The sequence below is a fragment of the Pleurodeles waltl genome, chromosome 9 (genome assembly GCF_031143425.1).
Source record: "Pleurodeles waltl isolate 20211129_DDA chromosome 9, aPleWal1.hap1.20221129, whole genome shotgun sequence".
NCBI classification, from domain to species: domain Eukaryota; kingdom Metazoa; phylum Chordata; class Amphibia; order Caudata; family Salamandridae; genus Pleurodeles; species Pleurodeles waltl.
This window is the reverse complement of record NC_090448.1, coordinates 180,958,298-180,976,731: the sequence shown is the minus strand read 5'-3', so window position 1 is coordinate 180,976,731 and position 18,434 is coordinate 180,958,298. Positions and strand designations below refer to the sequence as shown.

The 18,434-nt window shown below is 43.8% G+C and overlaps 1 protein-coding gene across 4 annotated transcripts in view; it reads left to right on the top strand.

Moving 5' to 3' along the window:
- The window catches only part of PTPRG (protein tyrosine phosphatase receptor type G), a 1,030,330-nt gene that overhangs the window by 798,007 nt on the left and 213,889 nt on the right, over window positions 1–18,434 (top strand). For all 4 annotated transcript variants that reach the window (XM_069206538.1, XM_069206537.1, XM_069206540.1 and 1 more), the window contains one exon: window positions 9,683–9,812. In XM_069206538.1, coding sequence (XP_069062639.1) covers window positions 9,683–9,812 — 130 coding nt within the window. The remainder of the gene's footprint in view (window positions 1–9,682; window positions 9,813–18,434) is intronic.

Genomic DNA, 18,434 nt, shown 5'->3' with positions numbered 1-18,434 from the left:
CGGTCAATGTTGGTCCTTACATGAGGCAGCTGTTGACCCTGGGGTGATCCATTCCTGACGCAGGCACTAGGTGTAGGCACTCAAGTGGGGTAGTGTTTTTATCAGGACAGGTGAGGAGTCACTGGGTGGTAGGAATTTTGTGTATCCCAGCATATTCCTGTAGTTTGTGTGACAGAAATGCGAGAAAAATAGTTTTTATTCAACATTTCAGCTTTGCAGGGTATTCTGGGTAAGAAAACTTTGGGGAATACACACAAGTCACACCTCTGTGGACTCCCCCGAATGTCTAGTTTCCAGAAATGTTTTGGTTTAGTGTGTTTCTCTATATGGCCGCCGAACCCAGGACCAAAAACACAGGTGCCTGCCTTACAAAACCAGTTTGGTTTGCCATAAATAATTTTGATGTCTCCACAATACGATTTGGGTGGTGGAAATTGGGGCTGAACTAAATTGGGGAGCTCCCAAGAGAGCACTCTCTCTCTGCTTGCCGCAGCATTCACCTGCTCTCTGGGTTGGGCTAACCCACTATTACCCAGTTGCACAAACAGCTTGCGAAGGGACAGCAGGACTGTCCTCATCACCTCCCTCATAGTGTACTGGAAGAGGAGTTATCGAATGGGACTCCTCCGACTGAAAAATCACTCCCAGAGTCTGTGCCATTGTCCTATCCCTCAGATGCCATCTCAGTATCTGATGTCTCAGTCTCTGATCCTATGTCAGAGCTGTCCTCTATAACCCGAGTGCCGGCAGCAGTCATCCATCAAGATGCCATCTCTGCTATTGGCTAAACTGTTGCTCTAAAACACTAGCCTACGTAAACAGTCACAAAATCGATGGTGTGTGTGAGATACGTGCAACAGTAGAGGCCACCTTACCTGCGCTTCTTCCCTCAATCAGCACGTTCTTTCAAGACACTCAAAAAACACCTTGTCACATACCATTCGTCACAGTCTTTAGCACCTCCTGCGCCCAGTCCAACAATCATTATTGGTGCTCCCACTCCCTCCTCCTCGGATTCCCTCATTGCCGCACAGAAAAAGTGCCCTTCATCTCTCCATAGCCGCCCTCCACCCCGTACATACATTTCATTGGTATTATAGCGCAGGTAATGGATGACTTTACTAATGTACTCAGCTATTTGCATAAAATACAGATTTGCTCTTTGCAGTAGGCATATAAACCTTCTGCGCTTCTTTATGGCACTAAAACTGCCACTAGACAAGTCTGACCCTTTTTCCCCCAGGGAAACCACACACATATTGACAAAAGTGATATATATATGACAGCCAACCACCTGAAACTCAACTCAAGCAAAACCAAAATAATCCTCTTTGGCCCACACAAAAACACCTGGGACCCCTCATGGTGGCCCACCACGCTAGGCCCTGCACCCACCCCCGCCAACCATGCACGCAACCTCGGCATCATCCTAGACTCCTCCCTCTCGATGACCCAACAAATCAACGCTCTCACCTCCTCATGCTTCAACACACTCCGTATACTGAAAAAAACATTCAAATGGATCCCCACAGAGACCAGAAAAACTGTTACTCATGCACTCATCAGCAGCAGACTTGATTACGGAAACGCCCTCTACGCCGGCACCACTCTAAAACTCAAGCGCAAACTACAGCGCATCCAGAACTCAGCAGCACGACTCATCCTCGACCTCCCCCGACACGAACACATCCCTCCACTGACTCCCCCTTGATAAAAGGATCACCTTCAAGATCCTCATCCTAGCACACAAATCACTCCACAACACAGGCCCTGCCTACCTCAACGAGAGTCACCTTCCACACCCCCACACGAAACCTCCGCTCAGCTGACCTCTCTCTCGCCTCTGTCCCCTGCATCAAACACACCACCACCGGGGGCAGATCCTTCTCCTACCTTGCACCCAAAACCTGGAACGCCCTCCCAACCCACCTTCGCAAGACCCAAAACCTACTTCTTTTCAGGAAGGGCCTCAAAACCTGGCTTTTCGAACAGTGATCCTCCCAGCCACTCCCCCCCCCCCCCCCACCCCCACCCCACCCCACCCCCACCCCCCAGCGCCTTGAGACCCTCACGGGTGAGTAGCGCGCTTTATAAATCTCTTTGATTGATTGATATATATATAGATCTATCTCTATATATATATCTATTTACATAGATATATCCATGTACATAGATATATCTACATAGATATATCTATCTATCTATATATATAGATCTATATATAGATCTATTTTTTTTAGTTGTTGTATGGTTTCCTTGGGGGCCAAAATGCCAGCTCGTTGCCTCGTGCCGACCCCCCCCAAGTGAAATCCCTGGCGTCTAGTGGTGTTTCCTGGAAACACTTTCAGAAGCCTTGTAAGAAAGGGGAGACTCTCCCCTTTCTTACGAGGCCTTCCCGAACGTGGGGAAGGCCGTTTTCCCCATTGGAGCAGGAAGCGGCCGCAAGGCTGCTTCCTGCTCCGATGGGGAAATCAACTTTGTAACGTCAGGGGGCGGGTGGGGGGCGGGGGGGAGACACGGAAGCTTCCGTGTCTCCCGGGGTTATAAAAAAAATAAAAGTAAATCCTCAGGTGTGATGCACCCGAGGATTTATTAACCCCCTCCCTGGTGTCGGCCACTGGTCGTGACCCGCACCAGGGAGGGAGTGTGGGCGTCGGCCAGTGGCCGACGCCCGCAGCCAAAAGGTTAAGAAAACGAAAAAGTCTTATTTTTTATTTATTTAAAGAACGCTGCACTGACTTAAAACAGTGACTTAATCCCTGCACACAAAACCATAGAAATTCAGCAGGTATACTTATACTTATGTTGAGAAACTACAACTTGTGGTCTAAAGTTAATTAATAGCATAAGTTATAGTTTCTTCAGATAAGTATAACTATACCAGCTGAATTTCTCTGTTTTGTATGGGTAAAACAAACACTAACTATAACGTCCCAGTGACCTTTGTTTTTTTCAGTGAATTTTTATGTTTTTTTAAAGTACAGTAATGATATAAATACCATATGTTAGTACAACCAGTGCTGCACACATCCTTGCAATGCGCAGCAAGGGTTGTCCGCAGGGCCTGGCCTGGAACCAGGCCCTGTGGCCAAACTCCCCACACATACGTACACCCAACCCCCACAATGAGCATGGCCTTTGGCTGTGCGTGGCTGGTGTATAGTGTGTGTTTTTGTTTTTTCTCATTGGGCTTCAGATCTGCAGGTACCCGCGGATCTGTGTCCCTAATTATCAATATTTCTTTCTCCTTTAATAACTTCAAAGTACTGTATGAATTTTCATCAAATTACAAAAATCATGCTTTCAGGACCAAGATCTAGCTTTCTGCCAACTTTGGTGTAATTCCGTTTAGCAGTTCGGGCTGTAGTTGTGTGTAAAATCCCTGTGAGAAATTGCATGGGGAAAATGCCTTTTGAGACCACCCCCTTTTCTTGGGCCCGGCTTGCTGAATCACCCCGAAACATTGCACACATCGAGTGAACCGAGTGGAAAATTAGTTTTGAAAATTTTGTGGATTCATCAAACATCCCCAAAGTTATAGGCAAAACCAAAATGCTTTTCCTATGGAAACTAGGTCCTAACTATAACTACCTACTGGCTTTTGCCTGTAGGTTTGTGTGTGTATATATATATATATATATATATATATATATATTTATTTAAGAAAGCAAAGGTTACAGGGATGTTATACTTAGGGTCTGAATTTACTTGCACAAAAACCTAGAAATGCAGCCTTTATATTTATTTCAAGTAACTATAACTCCCACTACCGCCATGCACAGATTTTTCCTCAATATTCTGACTGCTAATGTTCCATTGATATTTTTATTGACGTTATAAAAGTTGTCATGAGTGCTGTAATATCTGTGGTAATTAATAGTGCATGGCGAGGACACGAGTTATAGTTACTGTAGGGCGCAAGGTATAGTTACTTGAAATACCTCTTACTATAATTGCTGAATGTCTATGGTTTTGTGCGAGTAATTTCAGAACCTAACTATAATATCCCTATTACCTTTGCTTTTTTAAGTGAATTTATACGGCTTTAAATTCTATTTCCTAACTATAACTTTCCCATAACCTTTGGTTTTTTTCAGTGAATGTCTTTGTTTTTCTAACTTAAAGTATTTTTCATTACTTTACTTTAATTCAACCACAGCCATGCGCAGCCCTTGGCCGTGCATGGTGGGTAGTGGTCGCAGGGCCTGGCCTACACCACTCCACCACACTGCCTTTGGCCGTACAAACCAGGGATTGGTCTCAGGACCCATATAAGCACCCAACCTCGCCCTGCAAAACAGTGAGAGCACCTTTCATTGTGTACCTTAAATATTTGAAGTAGAAAAGAAATTAAAGCAAGGAAATGACCACTGACACACCTAGACTGGAACTCTCAACCTTCACTGTGAGTGTCAGAGACGTTAACAACTGAGCCACATATGACTACTTACTGTGCAGTGTCCAGACATATCTGACATTCGTTCCAAAGATTTCGATGAGAAAAAGACGTAAATGTTCCATCCCTAAGGAAGTTTAACATTCCCAACACTAATAAATAAACAGGCACAGTGCCATTTGGTACCAGGATTTAAACTTCATCCTACTGTGACAGTCCAACAGCTTTACCAGTAGGCCAGAAGTAACTCTGTTTTTTTTTTTTTTGCATCAAAATTTTACTTCAACATTCAAACCAAACACCTTGCTACTGTGAAACTCTGAGGTCATTGTATGGAGAGACCATTGCAATAAAAATCTCTCTCTCTCGCTTCCATCCCATTATGGGATGGACGAGAGAGAGAGAGCGATTTAGAGAAAGAAACTGACAGAGAAATTAGATAATATCGGACATATGGAAACGAAAAATGCATTTGTCAAGTAAAAAGAGTGAGATCACCTTCCGGTATGTACCTTAAATATTTGAAGTTGAAAATGACAACTGACACCTAGACTGAACCCCACAACCTTCTTTGTGAGAGTCTATGACCTTAACCACTAGACCACAGGTGACTCTTTACTGGGCATTGTCCAGAGAAATTAACAAGATCGCGGGGGACCTGATGGCCCCCATGGCCCCGGCCGGCTCCTTGCCTCCTGCGGGAGCCAACATTGCTCCCGTACATAGGGAATTGCTGCAAGAGCAATACTTTCATCTGTATCTCTGCCTGCTTGACTGGGCAGTGAAACAGATGAAAACTGTTTCCAGCAAGCAGGAGCATTTTAACATCTGCTTGCTGGAAGTGAGGTTGGTGTTTACTTTTGCTTGGTGGGAGTTGTCACAGCTACCACCAAGCAAAAGCTATCTTAAGGGTGGGCACCTTGGGAGATAGCAGGTGCCGGCCCTGTAGGGTGGCGGTCCCCAGGACTGTTAATGGCTCCAGGAAGAGGGCTTGTTTTGCACAGGGTGGGCCCCCACTTTCTTTTAAAAATAGTAATTGGCCCCGGGGAGGTGGTGGTCCTTTGGGTCCACGCCGACCCCCTCTTTAATGTTCATTTGAGCCCTGGTAGGTGGTGGTCCCCAGGGGTCTCTGCACAGCCCCCCATATAATTAATTTTTTTGCGTGTAGCCCCGGGGGGTGGAGGTCCCCAGGGCTTGGGGTGGGGGTTGGGATGGGAGGTCCTGTGACCCTCCTCCACCTGCTTAATGTACAATTTAGCCCCGGGGAGGTGGTGGTCCCCATGGCAATAGTAAGCCCTTGGAGGGGGGACCTCGTGGGCATCCTTCATTTTTAGGCCCCCCGGGGACTACATTAAGAACAAGTGTGGGAGACTGTGCTTGTTTTTTTATGGTTTATTTTTTTTATTTTTTTATTTATTTTTACATTTTTGACAGATGTGCAAGTGTGCTGCAATGTTGCTCTAATTGTTTTTTTTTTAAAGTACTTATTTGCCCTGGTGGGACCTAGCACTAAGGCTAGGGGGTCTTGGTATTCATACCCTGCCTCCTTTTCTTTTTATTGACTTTATTTAGTGGGACTCAGCTGAAGCCTAGTCCCAAAATGGCTGCCAACACTTCTTGGTTGGTAGCCAATCAGGTATGAGCACGGGGACCATTGGATCCACAAAAGATCCTCGGCCCTATATATCTATATGTGTATGTGTGTATATATATATATATGTGCTGTCACACAAGAAGCACAACTTGACCCACACTCAGTACATGTAAGCACCTTAGTCACACAATTGCAACCGGATGCATTTCGGCTTTGCTTACAGTATTAGGGTGAAGGAATAGTTCAAAAAAAATTTGCATGCTACCCTTTGCAATTTCCAAAACAAGCAAATACATGAGAAAAAAGCATGATTGCTTTCACTATCTGTAATCGGATTCTTGAGTAAAAAACCACTGGTGGTGTTATCAAATTTCCAGCAATGTAGAAGCGCCACTGACTAAACACAGTAGTGCTGTACTGGGTGCAGAAACGTCCTAGAGCCAAGATTATACCGCTAGATCGCATATTTATATATTTAATTTTACTTTTAATAGTATTGCTCCCTCGTTTGTATGCAATTAATATAATTAATAACTCTATCCTCAAAAAGCAACAGTGTTCCATCATTCGGTTTTGCTGTCTTGGCAAATGAAAGGAAATATGCAGCTCTGAATGTATAAGCATAATGAAAAAATACATGTCTCACAGCTCAAGTGATAAGGCTGTTGAACAAAAATGTGATCCCAATACCAGGTTTCTCTATTGCAGACAGGTCCAAATGTCAATATTGTGTGTACGTATTGCTGACACCAATTGTCGTTATGTGTATTTGGCTTCTGCAAGTGCTTCCCATACACCAAGATCATGTCACATATCGCCAGTCAATTGTTCGCTCCAACCTGTGGGAACAGGTATACGCTGCATGAAGTTGTCTTGGCAGAAAAGCAGAGACCCTTAATCTATCATAGGTCTAGGTTTTGCTTTACCGTCGCACATCTTTAACTGCCAAATAGGTCATGTTGTATTTCTTGATGGCTTGGTTTTAAGATTTATGTTATTTGTCAACATCGGATGTCAATGATTAATGTAAGAGGACTGGTTTAGCTGTGACCTGTGTATGTACCTGTTACCCACCTATTTAGTAATCTACCATTACGCTCTGGTCCTTTTTACAACGACAAAGGAAGCCCCTTTTCACAATGGGGGTACTATTTTATGGGCAATGACTGCACTCTTTGTAATTTGTCATTAGTATCATTGCATACATTAATCCGAGGTATTCCATAATAGCTCAAAGCATTCTTTGTGGCGGGTAAATTCTGAAATATATGGGGTGTGAGTACTATCTTACATAACTATTGTAATATTGGTTGAGATTACACCAACCACAGAACTATAAACGGCACAAAAAGTGCTACAAACTCAAGAATAGGAAAATTGCTTCAAAAAAGTACACATTTCATTTGTTTTCCCCCAAAGGTAAGACATAATTAAAAAGGCGCATCTCTTTTAAACATGAGTCATGCTTTCCTCTTAAAGGTGTAAGAAATATTACATGGGAAGACCCATATAGCAGCAGAACAAGATAATCTATAGCAGAATAATTTGAAAATTATAAGAAAAGAGCACTGAGGAGACATTACACCTTAAATGAAGGGCAAAAATTATTAAACGTGGGAGAGAATCAAGAGGAGTGCAGAGCATTGCAAATGTGTTTAAGGCAAGTCTGTGAATCAGGGGAAAGTGATAAAGCATGCAGTGGATGAGAACTTGACAGAGGGCGAAGCATGAATATTTCAATATCTAATTCTGTTTTTATGTGTATTTGTGTTTATAAAAAGATTTGGACAAAACTGCTATGAAGTATATATTTGGTTGCATTCCCTAGAAAAGAACTTCATTGCATTGAATCTTATCCTGAAGTCTTTTAGATATGGTACTTTTCACCCTGAGCAACAGGAATATTTACGTGTAAAACCCTTCATGAATGAGTCTCTTGCACATTGTAACTAAAATCTGAGGTGACACTTTCACTGAGAATGAATGAGTTGGGTAAAAGCTGCGCTTTCAGGTGTTACATGGTTTAAATTTGAAATTAATGATGGAATGGTGATTAGCAAGTGAAAATGACTAACCCTAGTTGAGAAAATGTGACATATTGCACGGTTTTGAATTAAAGTATATAATTTATTTTAAAATGAAAAACATGTCTAAACAAGCTCTATATGTTTGTGACCTGAAATTACAAAGCTTTCGAGTATTTAAAAATACAGGTTTTGCTATTTTGCTACTGTAACAAGGCAAATGACAATTTACAAATAATACATTGTAAGTCGTAAATGACTTTGACTCACAAAATGCCGACCGATAGCTGATCAGAGTAAAGTGGTGGCCCCCGCCTCCTCAGTTGCAGTGCTAAATATCAATAATTTGAAACCTCAATGATGGTCACAAACCAGTGAGCGGATACTGACCTGCCAACGCAGGTGACGGCCATTGTCACAGTCAACTCTGTCCACAAAGCAGTGCTTCCATTTTGTGAATGCGAGCTGCAGCCATCAGGGAAGCAGCCATTGCTGTAGTGTGTCACTGCATACTCTCCCCAATATCATTCACCGAATGCCATTTTTTAATTGTACAGGCAGTTTCTATCCCTGCATGTAACAAAAAAAAAATGCTGTTACTGAGTCCAAGTGCAGAGGTGGACGTCTGCTGTCCTCAGACGTCTTCTGTTGCTGCGTTCTCAGCCATTCGCAGGGAGCTGCACAATTAATTCTGCCTCCTACACGTTAATGGGATAGATGTTAATATTTTTTTGCGAATGGTGTTTTTGCTCTGAGATTAGAAAATTGCAGTGCAAAACTCAGGACTGGTCACAAAGCTATTGGCGTGCACAAAACAGGCAGTTTTGACCCACGGGCACCGATTTTTTTTCTGTGCCTATACTTATTTTATACTACAAATCAGTAGCGTATGCCACTGTGCCTTGGTTCTTGAGTAATTCATAATGTGCTTTAGCAACCACTTCTCCTCCCCCTCCCATAGAAATGGCTCATCCCTCGGATTAGCACCTGGGCTAGACTCATCTGTGTAAATCCATTACTGCAGCTCCGGAGAAGAGCGCTGTCCTAGTTTGAGTGAATTAGGAACCTTCTTTGCGGTACTTCCACATGTTCGGTTTTAAAACTTGTATGTCTTCAAAAAAAATGTCTTTCCATGTCCTGTGAAAGCACGATTGTTGACTATACTCCCTATTAGATATGCATGATAAGCAGCAAAACCAGATATGACTGCGTTATGGGACTGATTGCAAGTGTGCTGCTTGTCTGAGAAGAAAACGCAAAGGCAGGCGCGCGCTCGTGAAAAGTTCCTTTGATTCAGACGGTTCGCGAAGCAATGCAGAGCCACGGTGTGGGACGGTGTAGGTAAGAACTGACTGACTTGGTCACACTCTTGAATTCGCAAGCCGGGAACACTGGCCATTATGTAACATTTCTCAGTTAAATGCAGTTTATTTAAATTAACGCACCAGAAAAAGCTTACTTGTTGACATAAAAACAAAACGTGTATTCTTAATGTTGCACTAAAATAAACCCATTTTTATCTGCAAACGATTACTGTAAATGGCTTGAAAAGCTTGTATATAAATGCTAATGTTCTTCGAATCATTAAGGACTTGGTAATGGTGTTTCACTGAATTATACAAGCACGAGATTTTCTTTCTGATGATGTGTTGTCACTCGAATTTCTAGACAAGAACAGCTCGAGCATGACCAGCAGAATTTCGACAGGCAAAATGGAGTGGATTATTCCTCTGATTGTTGTTTCAGCCCTGACTTTTGTGTGCCTCATTCTGCTGATAGCAGTTCTCGTTTACTGGAGGTGAGCCGTCTCTTCTTGCAATTCTGAATGTCTGTTTTTCGGGGCCTCGAGGCAGCCACAAGCCTGCTTCTGTGATTATTCATGGGTGGGAGAGAGCGAGTAACACAATTTTGCATTTCTGAACTCGATGTTTTGCTACACTGTATACTTTCAAATTGCTGTGGTGGATTTCAATGTAACTTTTTTTTCTATTTAGAAAGGCTCTTAGATCGTAGCATGCTATATATTACATGTTGTAAGCGAGGGTGAAGAAGTTGTAACTGCAAGATGTGAGTGCAGGTGATGTTGAAAGCTAGGGAACGTGGGGAAATGCTTCTTTTCTTCTGCAGGGCTCTAAATAATGATTTTAGGAGAAAACTAGTAAAGTGTAAACAATGGAAAATGGCTTACATTCACCCCCTTGAAGTAATTTAAAGGCTCCTGCCCTTAAATCCAGGATTAGCGTCTGGCCCTCGGTTAACATTGCTGTAACTGGTTGTAGTTTTGGTGCAGATTTTGTCTCCTTGACCCTTTGCACAATTAAGTACTTCATTCCAGTCATGAGTTGTTATATCCTGATGATCCTATAATGACGCAAGGATGGAAACGTATTTACTATGTTTAAGTTGACTATAGGAGTAGATGTGTCAAGTTTTGTGTATTTGTGACACTTTTTTTCTTTTCTTTTTCTTTTCTTTTTGTAATTCCCTGCACATATTTAGGTTTGAGTTATTTTTCTGTTACTTGTTGTGTGGTCTGCAGGGAGTTCCAACCCACAAATTATTTTAGTTGTATGAATAAAGGTTTTAAACAGTTGATTGAATAAGTCACCTGGGCATTATTGTTTTTCCCAGTTCATCAGTTGACAAAGGGGTTGTTTAGGAACCCCTGCTTCTTAAAACAATAGGTAAACCTGATACCTTTATATCCATGGAGTTCCCTTGTGTTCCTAAAACACTTTTGGAAAGTTGGCATTTTCTTACTTTAACTGTTCTATGCCTCTGAATACATGTCTGGGGTGGCTTTCTGAATTCCTATAGACAGTCACACAAAGGGATTTGGGGTGTGACATACATCTTGATGGCCCATCACCAGGTTGATGAACCTTCCTGGGCTAGATGGGAGGGAGGAGCTGACACAGCCCCTGAATAGGGTTGTCTGTCTCCTAACAAAGAGCTTCCTAACCACCTGTAGATTGTCTGGAGCCAGGGAAGGAAGGGCAGAGACCTTGTGCACTCCACTGGGCTCTCTTTGAAGTCTCCACTACTTCAAAGGTTCAACTGGGTACAAGTACTGGACCCCAAACCCACCAAATCTGTACACGTCTGGATCTGAGAACATTCTGCTAGGAATAAGGACTGCTGTGCTGAGAGGAGGGACTGCCACGCTGCTCAACTGCTGTGCTGCTTCTTGCCTGGAAGTGAGAAGGACTGGACGTAACTCTACATCCTCACAAGAACCAAGTGACTCCAAGGGCTTGCAGGCTTGCCTCATATTCTGAAGTCTCAGGATCATCAAAGTCTTTCTCAAGCTCTGCTGTAGCTGCTGGACTCTGCCACATGCAAGTCCTGTCAAGAGGTGCCAATCCAGTCTTAGGCCTTGAAAGGGGATTCTGCAGATGTTCTCCTGCAAAAATCGACACATCAGCGACGTTGCGCCCATCGGAACCACTGCATCCTCCCTCAATGCCAACTGATTGCCACTGTCACCGAGGTCAATGACTTTGCATCACTGACTGCATGGGTCAAAATTGATGCCTCACCACCAGCTCCGGCGTATCGCCTTTGCTGCATGGCTTGATGATGATGCATTAAATCCATTGCAGAGAGTTTGACTCCGCACTTCTAGTGCTCCACTTAGATGACTGCGAGGCTTGACGACAACACAGCCACTGGACTGCATGGATTAGAACCGACACATCACCTCCTTGACATCGACGCAGCCCTTCATCCAAGGTACCTTTCATTGGACCCTGCATGGGTCCTGTAGCCAGCCTGCTCTCCATCACAGTTGGCCCAAACTTTGAATTTGCCCTATCTAGGGAGACCTCAAGTAAGCTTTTAGAGCTATTGATTGCTAAGCACTGTTTTGCAGATTATTCTTTAATATGTAATGTCTTAAGTTCTACTTATTGGAATTTTGTTTGTTTTGGTATTATTTTACCCAGATAAATATTCCCTATTTGTCTTAAGTTGTGTGAAGTCTTTTTGTGGTGTATTCACTGTGTTACTGTAATTTACACATTGCCTCTTAAAATAAGCCTGACTGCTCTGTGCCAGGCTACCAGAGGATGAGCACAGGTTAATTTAAAGTATGTGTCTGACATACCCTTACTAAGCTTATGGGCCCAATATGGACTGTGTGCATATCTCTGACAACTAGACACCCAATTTAGGACATTGGTGATCAGCGATGAGGATAGGACTTGTGTTTGTATAGTACCTTATAGTAATTTGTTCATTACCACCCACACCTATACCAATTTGAGTCAATGGTCTCTGATCTCCATTGGCAATTTTTTCTGATGGGCTGTTTTAATTTTTCAATTCTCCCGGATTGGCATTTTTGTTTTTGTATATGTCATGTCTGATTGGAAGGTCCCAACCTGTATCTGCAAACCTGGATTTTGAGTTGGCCAATCTGGAGAAGTATACAGTCACCCAGCTCAAGGATTTTTGCAACACGTTTGTAACACCCCTCCTATTGGTTTGTCAGTGTTTCTTAAAGAACTGAACTCACTTTCCTGTCATAGAATATTATTCTCCATGGTCCAGGTGTAGTGTCTTGCATGATTTAGAATGGAACCTTTCTGGCTCCCTGAGGACTCCATGTTGGTATGGGATGTAATCACTAGAATATTATGTATGAAAGTTTGGTTTAGAATTTTCCAGTTCACAGGTACACACAGAGCAATAAAGATGTGATTTTACAGCTGTGTGTGTGGTGTTGTTATTTAGTGGGTACCAGGCTGGTGAAGATGCTACAACTGGCGACGAGATAGGGGATAAGTAACCAAAGAAAAAAGTACTCTCCTGGAGAGTTAGCTGTGGTCCAAGCAAACTGCTTGTGCAGGTCATGAGTGCCATCGTCAAAGTGCCGAGTGGATGGTTGGCACTCCAACCGGTGTGAAGTAGGTAAATGGAAAGAGACCTTCACAGAAAAGTCTATACATAGTTGGTCAAGAAACTATGACCAAGATCCTACAAAAAGATACCAGGCTGCCATGCAAAATAAAGTTATACAATATACAGAGTGTTTAACGCTGAAGGAGTATTCAACCAGATTTACAAAGTGCAATTAAAGACCACCTCTCAGTTACCAAATAGTGCTGCTATTAAGAGATCAACCAGGTGTAAAATCATACAACCTGAAGTATAAAAAGAATAAGGTAAATAAATTACAGAACGAAATAGACAGAGTCATTATACCTCAGTTGACGGTGGCCCCAAGAGAAGGTCGGAGGGTTGAGCTAAAGGAGCAGTCCATATTTACAGGGGGCAGAAGCTTAGCAGAAGGCCTTTGTGCTAATGGGGCTTATCAAGGACAACCCCAAGGCTGGGCCAGGACAGGGCTGTGGCATGAATGAACTGATCTTAATTCCCAGGCAGAAAGGCTTGATGGACTGCATGGATAGAGACATTTGAAGATTTCATAGATGCACTTGAAGGGACTGATAACTGGAAAATAATCAAATATCTCAAAAATCTTGCTGGTGATGGTTTGAAAGAAAATGACTAGAACTGACGAAGTCACATACTGTCAGATTAAGAATGCACTGAATCTCAAATTTAATCCAGTACCAAATGTCGACTGAGTGATATGTTTTCAGTCAAGAACGTCAAAGAGTCTGAAACAATTGATGAATTTGTGGAAAAGCTTGACACACTCATCAAACACTATAAGTTTAGTTTATGAGTTTAATGATGAAGCGGCTATGACACTTAGTGATCCATGGATCCTTGTCTGATTCATTCAGATGATGAATGCTGAAAGAAACTTAGGCCCTCATTCTGACCCTGGCGGGTTGTAACCGCCAGGGCAGAGGGCAGAGGAAGCACCGCCAACAGGCTGGCGGTGCTTCCGGGGCAATTCTGACCGCGGCGGTAAAGCCGCTGTCAGAAAAGTGGAACCGGCGGTTTCCCACCGGTTTTCCCCTGCCCCAGGGAATCCTCCATGGCGGCGCTGCATGCAGCGCCGCCATGGGGATTCCGACCCCCTTCCCGCCAGCCTGTTCCTGGCGGTTTACACCGCCAGGAAGAGGCTGGCGGGAACGGGTGTCGTGGGGCCCCTGGGGGCCCCTGCAGTGCCCATGCCACTGGCATGGGCACTGCAGGGGCCCCCTAACAGGACCCCATTAAGATTTTCAGTGTCTGCAAAGCAGACACTGAAAATCGCGATGGGTGCCACTGCACCCGTCGCACCCCAGCAAATCCGCCGGCTCCATTCGGAGCCGGCTTCATCTTTGCTGGGGCTTTCCCGCTGGGCCGGCGGGCGATCTGCTTGAGATCGCCCGCCGGCCCAGCGGGAAAGTTGTGATCACCGCTGCGGTCATTTGACCGCGGTGCGGTGTTTGGGCGGTTTCCGCCCAGCGGGCGGTGCCCGCCGGGGTCGGAATGACCCCCTTAGTCTGGAGCAAATGTTGATGGCTGCCACAGCTGAGGAACGTACTGAGAGACCAGCTACTGACATGGAGGTCCAGAGTGGGTCAGTCATGAGTGTGAAAAGTCATTTGAAACAAAAGTTTGAAGGACACAAAGTGATGTCTACACACAAAAAGAAGTTGTGCTTAAGGTGCGGAGTTGCGTTACCACACAAAGGAAAGTGACCTGCCATTGGTCAGATATGAAAAGGCTGTGGTAAAGAGAACCATTTTGTGATGATGTGCAGAGCAAAGGAAAACGTAAGTGTGTCACAGCGTGAAGCTAAAATGGCAGGCAGAACACCACAAAAGCAACGTTGGACGCACTCTCACAAGGCCAAGTGGTCCCATCAGTTGAGGCAAATGGATATTAAACATAGTCAATCAGCATCCAAATCATCATCATCAAAAAGTTTTTCCGCCTCAATAAGTGAAAGAGAAGGAAGTGATTATGCTGTGTTGATGTTTGCCCTAGAACTAAGGGCACATGTTAGACTGTTCGCCTATGAGGAGAAAAGTCAGTCAAAAGAAAAGCTGACTTGTAAAGGTAACAGAATCGAATAAACACTTTTCAAGGATTACATTGAAAATACATGGATGTTCAATACCTTTCATTAACAAAATTGGTGCTCCAATAAATATAATGCTTGAAGTACAATGAACTGTCTTCGTTTTTGCAGCTACAACATCAAAGATTAAAGTGTTCACTTGCGCTAAATCAGCACCCATAATTATGGGGACAGTGAAACATAAGAAAACACAGATACAAGCACCGATCCATGCGCTTCAAAGTACAGCGGCAAGTGCCTTCTTGCTCAGTTTCAACACAGCTGTGGACATGGGACTAATTTCAGTAAATTATAAAATGTGTGCTGATCACAAATTAGTAAGTCAATTCCCGTCATTGTTTTATAGCTTAAGAAAGCTAAAGACTGTGAAGATAAAATTGCATATTAATGAAGGTATTCATCCTGTTACTCAGAGACATAGACATGTTGCTTTTCATTTACAAGAAACTGGTAAAAAGAACTTGAAGCATTTCTTAAGCTTGACAGTAATGAGCATTCCACTGGTCCAACGTCATGGATTTAGCCCATAGAAGTAGGGCAAAAAAGGACCATGAAGGAACTGTGCACATATGCATTGACTTGCGCCAGGCGAACAAAGCGATTGAACTTGAGCGATGTCCAGGACCTCACATTGCTGACATGATCACGCAATTAAAAGGTGCCCAAATCTTCTCTCAACTTGGTTTCAGTAAAGGTTATCATTAGTTAGAACTAGAATAAATCTGAGATATAGTACAACTTTTGCTACACACATTGGTTTGTTTAGATACAAGAGACTTGGAGCCTGATTTAGAGTTTGGCAGAGTTGGATACTCTGTCACAAACATGATGGATATCCCGTCCACCATGTGACAATTCCATTATAGCCTATGGAAATTGTAATATGGCTGATGGGCTATTCCTCATGTTTGTGACAGATTAACCTGTCCGCCAAACTCTAAATCAGACCCTTAGTTTTGGTTTGTCATCGACCATCAGAGCGTTTCCAAGACATCATAAAATGCATCATACAACCTTTTGTGAATGCATTTAACTATTGTGATGACATATTGGTTTTTGGAGCTACACAGAAGGGGCACAATAGAGCCTTCACACAAGTATGTCAATTACTCAATATTGCAGGTTTGACTTAAAAAGCAGACAAATGTGATTTAATTTAGACAAAACTGAAATACTTTGGTCATGTCCTTTCTGATAGGGGCATGGCACCTGATCCTGCAAAAGTCTAAGCCTTAACAAATGTAGCCCCCCCACAAGATGTTTCCATGGTACGTTCTTTTCTTGGAATGGCCTGCTACTGTCAAAGCGCCATTACAAGAGTTAACAAAGAAAAGTGCTTCTTTTAAACAGTCAAGAGAATGTGAAAAGACTTTCAAGAACAGCAAACACACCCTCAAAAATTCTTCAGAAATGGCATACTTCCAAATTCTCACACAGAGCGTGCTTACTCACAGCCTGAAAAGGAAAGCTTGTCTGTAGTATAGGCTTGTAAACATTTCCATCCTGTACAGAGAGACTTTCTCACTGGTGACTGATAATCACATTTTGCTGACCATCTTTAGCAATCCAAAAACCATGGTCCCTCAAATTGAACAATGGGGACTACGATTGCAAGAGTACGATTATACAATTGTACATTGACCAGGAAAGGATCAAAATCCTACTGACTACTTTTACAGAGTGCCTATTCAAGGTCATGGTACTCCATTCAAAACAGCTGAGGCCTACATCTATTTTATTGTCAAGTCAAGTACACCAGCTGCTGTATTGTTAACCCAGTTTTACACTGCTACGAGCCATGATAGTGATCTGCTAAATTTAAAGGACATTGTTCCATGACTGAAGTGTAACTAACATATTTGACCTCTCAGTAATGATAGTGAATATCAGAAGTACAAGAATGCTAAAGACTAAGGGGGTCAACAGGCTGGCGGCACGGAGACCCGTATTACGACCGCAGCGGTAGCGCCGCGGTCGCACCGTCGGGCCGGCTATTTTTCCGCTGTTTTAGCCCCGGCGGTGATAATCCGCCAGGGCAGCACTGCAAGCAGCGCTGCCTTGGGGATTCCGACCCCCTTCCCGCCAGCCTGTTCCTGGCGGTGGCGGTAAGGGGAGTCCTGGGGGCCCTTGCACTGCCCATGCCACTGGCATGGGCAGTGCAGGGGCCCCCTAACAGGGCCCCGTGCAGCTTTTCACTGTCTGCATAGCAGACAGTGAAAAGCGCGACGGGTGCTACTGCACCCGTCGCACGGCCGCAACATCGCCGGCTCCATTAGGAGCCAGCTCCTATGTTGCGGCCGCATCCCCGCTGGGCCGGCGGGCATAAACTAGGTTTGTGCCCAGCGGGGATGTTGTAATGGGGTCCGCGGGAGTGCGGCCGCATTGGCGGCCGCACGGCGGTTACCGCGGCCAAGCTTGTAATGACCCCCTAATTGTCTATACCTCAGGAAGGAGTTAGACTACGAGGACTGAGGATCCTGACTCTGGAGAGTCTACGGGAATGGGTGGCAGAAGTAGCTCAAGAAGGACATCGTGGTCCTGTTGCTACAAAAAAAGCTCTCCGAGATTGAGGGCCACCTTGGCGGATGGGACATTCGGTCACAAACGTGACGGATATCCCGCCTGCCATTTTACAAGTTCCATAGGATATAATGGAACTTGTAACACAGCGAGTGGAATGTCTGTCACCTTTGTGACAGAGTATTCCATCCGCCAAAGTCTTAATCAGGCCCTGAGTTTGGTTTCCACACCTAGATGAAAGAGTTGAAAATAAACTCAAAGCCTGTTGCACATGCAACTTCCTATCACCCATCCTCAACATACTCTGACCATATCATACCTGGGAGAGAATAGCCTTTGATTTCTCTGGTCCACTTGACAGTGGACATCTTTTAATGGTGACTGTAGATGAATATTCACATTTTCCTGGTTGAAGATCTCTCATCCACAAAACATGAACGAGTAATCTAAAAATCTTTTTGCAACATGCCATTTAACAGCCATTGTGAAGTCTGACAATGGCCCACTCTTCATCAGCAAAGAATTTAAAGAATTTTGGAAGCACCTGAAGGCATCAAAAGTTCACACCCTTCTGGCCACAGGCAAATGGACTTGTTGAGCGTTTTAAGAGTATGAAAAAGAAAGTAGTGCATCATGCAACTTGTGAGAAACGTGTTCTAAAATCTGTACTGAACTCTATATGAGCTTATTGTTCAGCATCCCACTCCACCACATGTGAAAGTCCTGTGACTTTGATGTTTGAGAGAGCAAGGGCAACCAAGATCCCCCAATCGAACACAGAAAGAAATAGTTATGAAAGCTTGATTTGTATGAATTTGGCTCTAAAACAGGAAATGAAAGAGTATGCAGACAAGAGACGACATGCAAAAGATCTCTCATGTACAAAAAGGACATTTGCTGATTGCTCAACAGTTA